General features: G+C 47.9%; 1 protein-coding gene across 1 annotated transcript in view; it reads left to right on the plus strand.

Moving 5' to 3' along the window:
* The window catches only part of LOC147099673 (uncharacterized), a gene marked incomplete at its 5' end in the record, with an annotated part of 14291 nt that extends 1 nt beyond the window's left edge, over window positions 1-14290 (plus strand). Inside the window, 6 exons of the mRNA XM_085969218.1 lie at window positions 1-303; window positions 2681-2788; window positions 3679-3709; window positions 4547-4593; window positions 11272-11309; window positions 13543-14290. The exon at window positions 1-303 is cut by the window's left edge and continues 1 nt beyond it. Of these exons, the coding sequence (XP_085825344.1) occupies window positions 1-303; window positions 2681-2788; window positions 3679-3709; window positions 4547-4593; window positions 11272-11309; window positions 13543-13692 (677 nt within the window). The remainder of the gene's footprint in view (window positions 304-2680; window positions 2789-3678; window positions 3710-4546; window positions 4594-11271; window positions 11310-13542) is intronic.
* Window positions 14291-14380: the final 90 nt, after the last annotated feature.

Here is a 14380-nt window from a genome sequence, read left to right on the forward strand (position 1 = left end):
TAACCGGGTTCCTGTTTACTGCAGAAATTCTACCAAAGCCTCTGATTTTCTCATCGTGTGCTAACTGTACCGAAGGAGACTCGATTTTCCTTGCCTGCATTCCTCTAAGTGAAAGCATCAAGTTTCATTTTTACAAAGATGGAGACTTTCTCAAAACCATCCAGGGAGAAGCAAATTATGGAAATTTGGGGATTGAAGGACTGACCGCGTCGAATCAGGGAAACTACAGCTGTGTAAACGAGGCAGCGACAAATGAAAGGTCCAACCTGAGTGAGCCCGTGGCAGTGTATGTCCGACTGAGAGGTGAGCCAGTGGCAGTGTATGTCCGACTGAGAGGTGAGCCAGTGGCAGTGTATGTCCGACTGAGAGGTGAGACAGTGGCAGTGTATGTCCGACCGAGAGGTGAGACAGTGGCAGTGTAAGTCCGACTGAGAGGTGAGCCAGTGGCAGTGTATGTCTGACTGAGAGGTGAGCCAGTGGCAGTGTATGTCCGACTGAGAGGTGAGCCAGTGGCAGTGTATGTCCGACTGAGAGGTGAGCCAGTGGCAGTGTATGTCCGACTGAGAGGTGAGCCAGTGGCAGTGTATGTCCGACTGAGAGGTGAGCCAGTGGCAGTGTATGTCCGACTGAGAGGTGAGCCAGTGGCAGTGTATGTCCGATTGAGAGGTGAGCCCGTGGCAGTGTATGTCCGATTGAGAGGTGAGCCAGTGGCAGTGTATGTCCGACTGAGAGGTGAGCCAGTGGCAGTGTATGTCCGACTGAGAGGTGAGCCAGTGGCAGTGTATGTCCGACTGAGAGGTGAGCCAGTGGTAGTGTATGTCCGACTGAGAGGTGAGCCAGTGGCAGTGTATGTCCGACTGAGAGGTGAGCCAGTGGCAGTGTATGTCCGACTGAGAGGTGAGCCAGTGGCAGTGTATGTCCGACTGAGAGGTGAGCCAGTGGCAGTGTATGTCCGACTGAGAGGTGAGCCAGTGGCAGTGTATGTCCGACTGAGAGGTGAGCCAGTGGCAGTGTATGTCCGACTGAGAGGTGAGCCAGTGGATGCAAAATAGAAATGAGTAACTTGACAGCACTGACGTTCTATGCATCTATCTCACTCTAGCTTACACCTAATTTGGAAGCATTCAGTGATCATTACACTAGCTGGACATAAGGTTTGCTGTAATAAAAACAGAAAATGCTGGAAATACTCAGCAGGTCAGGCAGCATCTGTGGAGAGAGAAACCAAGTTAACGTTTCAATTTAGTGCCCCCTGGATGGCAAGGTGCATTCAGAGTACGATAAGGTAGAAAAGGGAAGCCTATATCAGATAGAGTGAGCTAAATACTGCAGAAAGCCTAGATGAGTATAGAAAGTGAAATTAAAAAGGAAATTAGGAAAGCAAAAAGAGGGCATGAACAAATACTGGCAAGAAAAATCAAAGAAAACCCAAAGATCTTTTATAATTACATAAAGAGCAAGAGGATAACTAAGGAAAGAGTAGGGCCTATCAGGGACCAAAATGGTGATCTACGTGTGGAGGCGGAGGATGTGGGGAAGGTTCTTAATGAATACTTTGCAGCTGTATTCACAAAAGAGGGGACGATGGCGACGTTGAAGTTAAGGAGGAAGATAATGAAATATTGGACGGGATAAACATAGTAAGAGAGGAAGTATTAAGGGGTTTAGCATCCTTGAAAGTAGATAAATCGCCAGGGCCAGATTAAATATATCCGAGGCTATTAAAAGAAGCAAGGGAGGAAATTGCGGAGGCTCTGACCATCATTTTCCAATCCTCCCTGGCTATAGGTGTGGTGCCAGAGGACTGGAGGACTGCTAACGTTGTACCATTGTTCAAAAAGGGAGGAAGGGATAAACCAAGCAATTACAGGCCAGTTAGCAGAATCATCAACAGCTGCCACCCAAATAAATGGAGGCCGAGGTTATGATCGGAAATTGTTGAACTCAATGTTGAGTCCAGAAGGCTGTAAAGTGCCTAATCGGAAAATGAGGTGCCGTTCCTTGAGCTTCGGTGTGAGACTCGGAGGGGAACTTGCAGGGGGTGGTGTTCCCATGTGCCTGCTACCCTCGTCCTTCGAGGCAGTGGAGGTGGCGGGTTTGGAAGAATCCTTTCCTTCCCACAATCAACTGTCCGATTCAGAAACTGATCACGTTCCTCCTGCATCAGGACCGAGTTCCAAATGTAGCTCGGGGAGGTTGTCCTGATTCTTGTCCAGCAGATGGCGCTGACAAATGTTGTGTGTGGGCATCAGGAGTCGTCGCGATCAGGCTGTGATATCCCCTCATGGTTGAACAGCCCATTGACTCATACATAAAGAATAGCCACTTGGGCAAGGCACCAGTGAACTAATAAGTGCGTTGCTTATTCCTAAATGTTTGTGTAGAATCTCTCTCTAAGGAACTGCACAGTTTGATATACTTTAGTGTCAGGTCCTGCACTGTAAGAACTCTTGAGAAGCCTGGGTAAGGCCACGGGGCCGACAGTGCAAGACATCTCCACATTTAAAAATAGAGTAGCGAGAAGAGGTGGCCAATTGGGGTAGTGATTAGCTGACACCATGTGTAAGGGTTTAAAGGCTGAGATACACACATATATTATATTATATTATATTATATATCTGAGGGCCAATGGAATTCCCCAGTCTCACACTGAACCTGTTTCTTCTTGTCCCCTGTCTAGAAGCTGCTCCCAAGTACAGCGGTCTGGCCATAACAGGGATCTGCAGTGCCGTCCTTCTGATTCTCTTCCTCCTGGGTTTCAGTTTGTGCTTCTGTTTATCCAAGAAAGGTGAGGGGGAAAAATCCATCTCTTGGGAAAAGCTAAACATTACCTACAGCGAGCATTAGAATACCCAGGATGCAGTGCAGCATGGGGCACTGACCAAGCAGGTGCTTCAGGTCATTTCAGACCGCACGCCCTCGGCATAACCTTTGCCCTCACTCTTCACTGCACCTTTTCCCCTTTAATCTTCGCTCCTCTTCTCCTGAACATACTGACATTTGCTGGTTCCCTGAGTAATCTCTCTCAAATGTCACGTGTCTCACTCTTGCCTGAGTCTGAAATTTTCTTCCAATATGTTGACATCTTCCCATAGACACAGGACAATGCTTCCTGCAGGTTGTTCAGATCATGTCTCTGGTATAAACCCTGGCCGCTGCTCGCCTTTATTTTTGGTGATGACATTGCGAGAGGACCAGACTCGGCTTAGCTTGGATGCCCTTCTCATGGTCAAACACCTGGCCAAATCTCAGCACTGGGTCGATGCTGAGCACTTGCTAGCAGCGGTGGAACCAGTCAGTGGGGTGGGAAGAGGAGGGAACTGGACTAAAAGGATCAAGGGGTATGGGGAGAAGGCAGGGGCCGGGTACTGAATTTGGATGATCAGCCATGATCTCATTGAATGGTGGAGCAGGCTCAAGGGGCCGAATGGCCTACTCTTGCTCCAATCTTCTATGTTTCCATGTTTCTATGTAAAAGGCAATGAGAGCTCGTTGGGCTGTACCCCGGGGGCTGTGGGTGACAGTGATTATTCTTCAACCACATGAGATAGTGGCAAAATGGCCAAACCCACCTGAGTGGAAGGTAAAGGGAGGCCATGCAATGCCTGTGTGACTCGTGTATGTACTTTATGTAGTGCACAGTTCTAATACCCTCTCCCCCTCTCTTTCTCTTTTTAGTAAGAGTCATTGAAAGGCAGGATGAAGGACGGTAAGGTCGGGATTCTTCCCATTTTCCCCCTCTTCTGTTCTGCCAGTGTAGCTTCTCTCCTCTCACACAGAATTACATAAAATGTACGTCACAAGAAACAGGCCATTCGGCCCAACTGCTCCTCACCAGCGTTTATGCACCTCACCAGCGTTTATGCTCCTCACCAGCTGGTTGCCGGGATGTGGATCCCAGCGGTACCGGTCACAGGTGCCTTGCCCAAGTAGTGATTGTTTACACATGAGTCTGAACTGCGAGTATTGGTCGGCTGTTGGACGAGCAGGGCCAGCACACACCAGCCTGATCTTGTTGCCCTCCCACAGTCACCTAGGTTGACTTTCCAGCACGAGTCACTGAGTAGCGATTATGGAGAGGGGCCACTGCCTGAGAGTTCCCTGTGGGAGTCGGATAGCCAGGTGGTGAAGGATTGACTACTCGAGCCTAGTTTTCAGTCGCTTACAAGCCTTTATTTACAGAGACACACATGACATATCGTGCACCCCAAGGGAGGCTTGCCTCCTTCCTGAGCCTGCTCCCATATATATGGACACAAGAGCGTCCCCAATGAAGAGCCTCCCCCTGAATACAATTAACATTATCCTCCCTCCACCAGTGCTGCTGAGGCCAGTTGTAGCATCTGGGTGAGATCAGGTTGGGAATTCCCGGGTATTGGCCCAGTGACGATGAAGAATGATCAGCCCAGCCCCCAGAGGCAGGGACAGGGACCCAGCAGCACTACACGGAGAGGAGCAAAAATGGGGCAAAATACAACCCATTCCTGGGGGAGTGACCAGCTGGAACGACTGTAGATCCAAATTAAAGTTTCTCTTTGGTTTTCAGAGAATGCTTAAATGAGAACGAAGGATGGGACAGCACCATCACGGTCAGTAAGTTGTTTTACACACTTTCTAGTATGGTCGTGTCGTGGTTCTGTTTCTGGACTAGGAATCCAGAGAACAAGCGTTCAAATCCCACCATAGGCAGTTTGAGAATTTGAATTCAATTTAAAAATTTGCAAATAAGATGCTGGGATCAGTGAAAGTGAGTGTGAAGCTGTCGGATTGTCGTAATAACCCAACTGCTTCACGGATGCCGCCGTCCTTACCCGGTCTGGGCCTGTGTGTGACTCCAGTCCCACTCCAATGTGTTTGACTCTTGGCTACCCCTGAAGTGGCCGAGTAAGTCACTCAAGAAGAAGGCCTTCTCAGGGCAACTAGGGATGGGCAATAAATGCCAGTTTTGCCAGCAATGCCCATATCCCGAGAATAAATGTTAACTAACTTGCAGAGTCCCCACAGTTACAGACCGCGGAGGGACTTTGAAATGTCGACCATGAGGAAGTATAAAGGCCCTACCTCTGTGTCACCGCGGAAGGTCGGACGTGGGTCGGTGTCTGAGACCCCAGATGACTATTGGATCCCTGCTGAGGGCTGATGGGAAACAATCACCTCCCTGATTGAGAGACAGCAAGAGTCACATTGACTCTTATTGAGAGACAGAATAGATACGGGCAAGAAAGGACAGAAAAACGGAGAGCGAAGGGACAGAGAGGGACACAGAGACAGATGAGACAGAAAAAGAAGGGATAGAAAAAGGGGAAACAGAAAGGGGATAGAGAAAGAGAAAAGGCAGAGAAAGACAACAAGCAGAAAGGGATAGAGACAAACAGACACGGAGAGGGGCGAGACGGGGTGAAATTGGTTAAACTGGCTGAGAGAGAATTGGCAGCTTGCTTTACCCGGCCTTTTCTTTGACGTCAATAGATTGCCGATTCGCTCTCCGCTGTTTTGCAATTGGCGCCAATCAATTTAACTCCTTGCAGAGAATAATGGGATGAAAATGGCCTAGAAATTCGTCTTGGGCAGATGGGGCAAAGCAGGTGCTATCGGATCGGCCGCCCATTCACTGCAATGGAACTGAATATCAGGCGCTGCGTATAACGTGCGGCCGATTCCATACCGCCTGGTTAGCGCCACCGCGTGAGGCTAATTCCTAGCCCTCTAGGGAGAGAAACAGAGAGACTCGAGGGGGAAAGGGAAACATAATCAGAAAGACAGAGAAATGAGAGATTTATGCAGGATTGGGTGAGTTTCCGCAGGGAGGGGATTCTCTGGCTTGTAACTTTAGTGGAAAAGCGGTGGAAACCCTAGAAATTACAGGTGAACGGGCGGGAGAATTGTGGTGTATGTAACCTGTACCACCTTAAGAGACGACCTTAAGAGATGGACTACTTTCTCTTGGCTACTGTATATTGTAGTACCGGTGGTGACCACACCGGTATATAAACTCTGTGTAGTAATTTGCTAAGCAGTTCAGCCCTGACCTTCGATTAGTAAAGACCTGTTTAAGTTATTCTTGTTGTCTGTGTCCAGTGATTTAGAATAAGCATATCTGGGACACTCAGACTCAACAGTGGCGACGAGTCCGATCTTACCCTGCGGCAGTTTTGCATCCAAGGCAGCTTCGTCCTCAGAACGGGCGTCGAGAAGAGGCATCCGCCCTCATCATCCTGCTGAGCACCGCATCGCACGGGAGGCATCGAGAACCCGGGTTGAAATTACTGACCACGAAGTCCTCCATCAGCGACAGGCAGTGATCATCCTTCTACCACGGTGGTGGGTAAGCCGATCTAGCGACACGGGCAGAAAGTCGGCCGCGTTGTCAGTGGAGAAGGGGAGGGAAATCGGAGGAAAAAGGGCGGAGAACTCGACCGCAGCCGGTGAAAAGGGCCGGGCTGCAACCGGGGCCGAGAGGCGCAGCGACAAGGGCAGCATTAATGCCACGAGAACCGCGGAGAACTCGACCACAGCCAGTGTAAAGGGCCGGGCTGCAATCGGGGCTGAGAGGCGCAGCAACGAGGGAAGCGTTAATGCCCACGAGAACCGCGGGGGAGCAAAAGCAGCGTCGGGGAAATTAAGAACCGCTGGGAGGCGAGAACGGCAACAGCGCGGTCATCGCCATTGTAGCCAGCGGGGGAAGAAGACAAGCGCGGGAAGCCGCCATTGTAGTCGGCGGGGGAAGAAGACAAGCGCGGGAAAAGCCGCCAAGCGCGGGAAGCCGCCATTTTAGTAGGCGGGGGAAGAAGACAAGCGCGGGAAGCCGCCATTTTGGAAAAATAAAATATTTAAAGAAACTCTCAAGGATGCCTAAACACGGTAACATCACTGCTTTTGATAGCGATGTTGAAGATTGGGCCACGTATGTAGAACGCATTGAAGTTTATTGTACAGTAAATGAGGTACCAGATGATAAGAAAGCACTAACCTTATTAAACTCAATGGGCGCGAAGACGTACGGGTTATTGAGGCACCTTGTAACACCAGATAAACCGACGGATCAGACTTTCGCGAATATTGTTACTATCCTGCAAGAACATTTAAACCCCACGCCGCTGCTGATAGCGGAACGATTTAAATTTTACAGAAGAACGCAGCTGAAAGAGGAAAGCAACGCTGAATTCTTAATTGAACTGCGCAAGCTATCAAAGTACTGTCAGTTTGGTACAGGACTAGCAGATGCTCTGAGAGATAAATTCGTGTGTGGATTATTAAAAGAAGGAACACAAAAGCGACTGCTAGAAGAAAAGGACCTTACGCTTGATAAAGCTGTCACCATTGCAGCATCACATGAGGCCGCGGCAAGAGGCACCGCGGAAATGCAGCTAAGGTCATCGGAACTCAGCACCAATCAAATGGCATTGGGTGCAGTAAAGTGTTATCGTTGCGGAAGGACAACACATGATCAGAACCAGTGCTGGTTCAAAAATCAGGAATGCAGAAAATGTGGCAAGCTCGGTCACATAGCTAAAGTATGCCGGTCAGGAAAGAAGACCAGCAACAAAAAGTCACCGCAGGAAAAGTGCAAAAAGGTACACAAGGTGACAGAGAACAGTTCGGATGAACAGAAGACGGATTCAGACTCCAGCAGTAAGGAACTGTGTTGTCTAAGAATACATAATGTGGGTAACACAGCAGACCACCAAACTATCTGGGTCACACTTCAGATAGCAGGAGTCCAAGTGAAGATGAAATTGGACACTGGATCGGCATTGACGGTCATGAATAAGCAAGATTACAAAAGGTTATTTCCACACATTCCCCTAAGGGATACGGAGATTGTATTGAAAACATACACGGGGCAAAGAGTATACCCCATTGGAAAGATAAAGGTAAAGGTGGTCCACAAGGGTAAAGAAAGCCGAGGAATGGACTTATATGTGTTACCTGAGGGAGGTCCACCACTACTGGGACGGGAATGGATCAGGAGAATAAATATGGACTGGCATTCCTTAAAAGCACTAACAGTAGATTCCGGTAAAAAGGACGATGTCAAACCTAAACGACTGTCCAGAATATTGGACGATGCGAAAGAGGTGTTCCAGCAGGGACTGGGTACACTGAAAGGAATTACGGCAAACATCAAGGTTGAAGAACATGCAAACCCGAAATTTTTCAAAGCTAGACCGGTACCTTATGCGATACGACCTGCTGTGGAAGCTGAGCTGGAAGGACTAGAACGTTCCGGAGTACTGTCAAAGGTGGACTGGAGTGAATGGGCCACGCCCATTGTTCCCGTCATGAAGCGTTCATCGAGTAACAAGCCGGGGGAACCGGGGAAGGTTCGCATCTGTGGCGATTTCAAGATCACTGTTAATCCGGTGCTTCACACGGTGCAATATCCGCTTCCACGGATTGAGGATATCTTCGCTTCGTTGTCTGGCGGGAAACACTTCACCAAGATAGACCTGGCGCAGGCGTACTTACAGATGGAAGTTGATGAAGCGTCACGCCAGTATCTCACGATCAACACGCATAAGGGCTTATATCGGTATAATAGACTAGTTTTTGGAGTGGCATCGGCTCCAGCGATTTGGCAAAGGGCCATGGAGCAGGTATTACAGGGAATTCCAGGCACACAATGCTACCTGGACGACATTCTGATTACAGGAGATGATGATGAGGAACACCTTGCAAATTTGGAACAGGTGCTCACCAGATTGAAAGAATATGGACTTCGAGTTAATCGCCAGAAATGTGAGTTCTTTCAGAAGCAAATCTCGTACTGTGGTCACGTCATTGACCAGGAGGGGCTTCACAAGTCACCTGACAAGATCGAAGCTGTTGTGAAGGCTCCCGCTCCGGAAAATGTATCCCAGTTGAGGTCGTTCCTAGGGTTGATTAACTATTACCATAAGTTTCTGCCAAATTTATCCACGGTGCTACACCCGCTGAACGCTCTTTTGCAGAAGGGAGTGCCATGGAAGTGGAGCGAGGATTGTAAGCGGGCCTTTCACAAAAGCAAGGCATTGATCACCTCTAAGGAAGTGTTGGCTCACTTTAACCCAACGCTGCCTATTCGTTTAGCTTGTGATGCTTCTCCATATGGTATTGGGGCAGTGCTCTCACATAAGTTGCCAAATGGCTTGGAAAGACCAGTCGCATTCGCATCCAGATCATTGACCTCCGCTGAGCGCAACTATGCTCAGATAGATAGGGAGGCTCTCAGCCTTGTGTGGGGAGTAAAAAAATTTAATCATTACCTGCAAGGGCAAAAGTTTACGCTGCTGACAGACCACCAGCCGTTGGTTTCCATTTTTAACCCTAAGAAGGGTGTTTCGGTGATGACAGCGCAGAGGCTCCAGAGATGGTCCCTTTTCCTAGGGGCACATCAATATCAGATCGAATTCAAAGGTACAAAGCAACATGGTAACGCTGATGGGCTGTCGCGCTTGCCACTACCTACAGCGGAAGAGGCACCGACAGTTGACCCTGTTGAGTTATTTCACTCGACCATCATCGAATGTTTACCAGTCACCAATGCAAGTATTGAGAGAGAAACCAGGAACGACCCGACACTGTCTCGGGTCTACGAATTGACAGTGAAGGGATGGCCAGCTCATGGTGAACCACTGTTACCGGCATTCTCAGCCAGACGAGAACAGCTGTCCGTCTGTCAAGGAACATTGATGTATGGAACAAGGGTGATTATTCCTCCTAAATTAAGGGAGAGAGTTCTAAAGGAACTGCATGAAGGTCATCTGGGGGGAGTCAAGATGAAAAGCCTTGCTAGGGCTTATGTGTGGTGGCCAGATATCGACCAACAAATAGAGGATCTGACTAAAAGCTGCTCAGGGTGCCAAAAAGTTCAAAATACACCTCCAATTGCACCGCTGCATCCATGGGAATGGCCTTCAACCCCATGGCAGCGTGTACATATTGACTTTGCTGGTCCTTTCATGGACTCCATGTTTTTAATTGCGGTAGACGCACATTCTAAATGGCCAGAAGTGATTAAGGTGGCGACCACTACCTCGGAAAAGACGATCGCAGTTCTAAGAACGATATTCGCAAGAAATGGATTGCCAGAACAAATATGTTCAGACAACGGACCGCAGTTCGTGTCAGAAGAATTCCAGAAATTCATGAAGAAGAATGGGGTGAAACATTATACCTCTGCCCCATATCATCCGGCTACAAATGGGTTGGCCGAGAGATTTGTACAAACGTTCAAAAAGGCGATAAAGGCCATGAGCGAAGACCAGATTCCACTACAACACAAGGTGGACAATTTCCTAATGGCATATCGAAACGCCACTCATGCAGTGACAAATCAAAGCCCTGCCATGATGTTCTATAACAGGAGGTTGTGGTCCAGGTTGGACTTGTTAAAACCAAATGTGCGGAGGGAAGTCGAAAACAAACAGTTCCAGCATATAAATAACAAGACCACTCGGAGTTTCGAAATAGGACAACCAGTGTTAGCCCGGGACTATAAGAATGAGAAATGGCAATCTGGAACAATTCGTGCCAGACAAGGACCCCTGATGTACACGGTAGATATTGGTGAAAACGTAATACGACGTCATGCTGACCAACTTGTAGAATCGAGAACAAGGGTCGAACCCATGACTACGACAGAGACACCAGTGGAAGAAGTTAGTGAACCTGAAGCATCTACTTCAGACGCCAATGTATCTGATGATGTCCAACCCATAAGAGATCAACTAGATGAGTCACCCCAGCAACGAGAATCAGAGACCCCTGAAAGGCGTTATCCAACTCGGATCAGGAGGCCTCCTCAGAGACTGAATCTTTGAACAGTTTTGCATGAAGTTGTATATATGTTATCCATGTTATGTTTAAATTGGGATGTACACTGTTAAGCTAAAAAGGGAGGAATTGTGGTGTATGTAACCTGTACCACCTTAAGAGACTACCTTAAGAGATGGACTACTTTCTCTTGGCTACTGTATATTGTAGTACCGGTGGTGACCACACCAGTATATAAACTCTGTGTAGTAATTTGCTAAGCAGTTCAGCCCTGACCTTCGATTAGTAAAGACCTGTTTAAGTTATTCTTGTTGTCTGTGTCCAGTGATTTAGAATAAGCATATCTGGGACACTCAGACTCAACAAGAATCACTGCGGAAATTCACCTGGGTGTCTTTCCAGATACTTTCAGAGAATAAATGTCGGCCGATTCAAACTCTGCAAGTGAATCAAGTGCTGACCTGATATTTTTAATGAAAAAAAATCAATGTTCTAAAGGTGGATCTTGTTTTTCAGACAACCTACAGAGGCTTCCACGTGGCTCACCTGCAGAGGTATGTTCCCATTCTCTGCTCCTGAACACCTACAGAGGTATGTTCCCATTCTCTGCTCCTGAACACCTGCAGAGGTATGTTCCCATTCTCTGCTCCTGAACACCTGCAGAGGTATGTTCCCATTCTCTGCTCCTGAACACCTACAGAGGTATGTTCCCATTCTCTGCTCCTGAACACCTGCAGAGGTATGTTCCCATTCTCTGCTCCTGAACACCTGCAGAGGTATGTTCCCATTCTCTGCTCCTGAACACCTGCAGAGGTATGTTCCCATTCTCTGCTCCTGAACACCTGCAGAGGTATGTTCCCATTCTCTGCTCCTGAACACCTACAGAGGTATGTTCCCATTCTCTGCTCCTGAACACCTGCAGAGGTATGTTCCCATTCTCTGCCCCTGAACACCTGCAGAGGTATGTTCCCATTCTCTGCTCCTGAACACCTACAGAGGTATGTTCCCATTCTCTGCTCCTGAACACCTGCAGAGGTATGTTCCCATTCTCTGCTCCTGAACACCTGCAGAGGTATGTTCCCATTCTCTGCTCCTGAACACCTACAGAGGTATGTTCCCATTCTCTGCCCCTGAACACCTGCAGAGGTATGTTCCCATTCTCTGCTCCTGAACACCTACAGAGGTATGTTCCCACTCTCTGCTCCTGAACACCTACAGAGGTATGTTCCCATTCTCTGCCCCTGAACACCTGCAGAGGTATGTTCCCATTCTCTGCTCCTGAACACCTGCAGAGGTATGTTCCCATTCTCTGCTCCTGAACACCTACAGAGGTATGTTCCCATTCTCTGCTCCTGAACACCTGCAGAGGTATGTTCCCATTCTCTGCCCCTGAACACCTGCAGAGGTATGTTCCCATTCTCTGCTCCTGAACACAGTGAGCCGGTGCAGATAGGACGCATTCTCCTGGCCAATGGGCCAGTGCCACGCTGTGACTGAGCACTAGCAGGCTTGAGAGAGCAGGCGGACACCCTCCGATAAAGCCCCACTCCCTCCCTCACCTCACTCTCCCTGGTGCCCCTAACATCTCCCAGTAAAATAACAGTAATTCGCGATTCAGCTCATATCTGAGGCATTAACCATCCTTGTGGGTGAATAGCAGAGATTCACTGAGGGACACCAGGCTGCTTTAGTTAGCATTGCCTACTGAGCAGTTGGTGTTTGTGACCAGGCTGGTCTATATTTGGTAAGGATGTTACTGAGAGCTTTCTATCCAGTATCAAAAAAATCAGCACTTTGCAAAAACTTACAAGACATATAATTAAAAATACTTTTTCAGTATCTTGCTGTAGAAATCCCCCAAACCACTGCTGCTCAGAGTTAAGGACCGTTTGTTGCAAATCTCCAAGTCTGTGCATGTGAGAGAGCCAAAGACAGGAAGTCAGTGTGTGAGAGGAAACAGGTTCTCCCCACTTACTCTATCAAAACCCCTCATTATTTTGAACATCTCTATTAAATCTCCCCTTAACCTTCTCTGCTCTAAGGAGAACAACCTCAGATTCTCCAGTCTCTTCCACATAACTGAAGTCCCTCATCCCTGGTATCATCCTGATAAACCTGCTCTGCCCCCTCTCCAAGGCCTCGACATCATTTCTAAAGTGTGTTGCCCAGAATTGTACACAATATTCCAGCTGAGGCCTAACCAGTGTTTTATAAAGGTTTAGCGTAATTTCCTTGTTTTTGTATTCAGTGCCCCTATTTACAAAGCCTAGTACCCCATACACTTGCTTAACCACCTTATCGACTTGCCCTGCCACCTTCAAAGATTTGTGAATATGCACCCCCAGGTCCCTCTGCTCTTGCACCCCCCTCGAAATAGGACCATTGAGATTATCCTGCCTGTCCATTGTTGTTTCTCCCTATTACACTTAGCCGCATTAAATTGTATCTGCCATGTGTCTGCCCATTTCACCAGTCTGTGTCCTCCTGAAGTCTGCTACTATCCTGTTCACTATTTAATACATTCCAAGTTTTGTATCATCTGCAAACTTTGAAATTGTACTCCCTCCCACTCCAGGTCGTTTCTACATAACAAGAAAAGCAATGGTCCTAATATCAACCCCTGGGGGATGCCACTGCATACTTCTCTCCAGTTAGAAAAACATCTGTTCACTATTGCTCTCTGCCTCCTATCCCTCAGCCAATTACGCCCCCAATAGGTGTAGCTGAATCCTGGGCATTTCCACATGCTGTAATAGAGCTGGGACAACAATGTTTTCTTGATTTCAGGCAAGGGATCACCCTGGTCAGCAAAGCAGTCGCCTCGTTGATACTTACGCCAAACTCTACGAAACCGCTTTATATAGACCAGAGCTCCTGGACACAAGAAAGGAAGACAGTCCTTACTCTGTGATACAGCTCGAAGTGAAGGACCTGTGACCTAAGGACGGTCCTCGCAGACCTCAGATGGCCCCACCTGCCTTTCTGCATGGAGTCCCTGTCACTCATTGTCTAATATTTTCCTTCAGTCTCTGACGTAATAAAACTCACTACACACTTGGTTTGAGTATAAAGCAAGGCTTTAATCAACTTGTTTCAGAACATGGAGGTCTAGTTGTACTTCACTAGTTCCTTGTCTTACAAAATGTCCCTGGTAAGCTGGGGCCAACGCCCGAGTATTTATACTCCTTGGACGGCGCCACCAGCTGGCCGTCCAGCGTTATTTCATAAGTAGTTTCTTGATGATGAGATTTATAACAGTCTCTAATTGTAAATTTCTTGGGGATTTGTTCACTAATTCTGAGTGAGAAAGATTTATCGTGAGAGTTGCAATATTCACCCTCCTCCTGCGGAAATGCAACACCCAGAAAACAACAACCAGATCACATGACAAATGACAACAGCAAAAGTGTGAGAGACAGAAAATGAATCAAAAGTAAAAAAAATTCATTTTTTCCTGCAGTTTATGCCATTTATTAAGTTAAAGTTTGGAGCCCCCATGTGTTTGGGGTGAGGTTTCCCTGGTGATGTTGAGGGGATTTAATGATGAAGGGGTTTTATATCGTTGATGTGCCCTCAGACATCTCTAACAGAGCCAGCCTGTGAACAGATTGACGGAACCCGGAGC

The sequence above is a fragment of the Somniosus microcephalus genome, chromosome 28 (assembly GCF_052327205.1).
Source record: "Somniosus microcephalus isolate GS21.2 chromosome 28, FLI_Smic_1.0, whole genome shotgun sequence".
NCBI classification, from domain to species: Eukaryota; Metazoa; Chordata; class Chondrichthyes; order Squaliformes; family Somniosidae; genus Somniosus; species Somniosus microcephalus.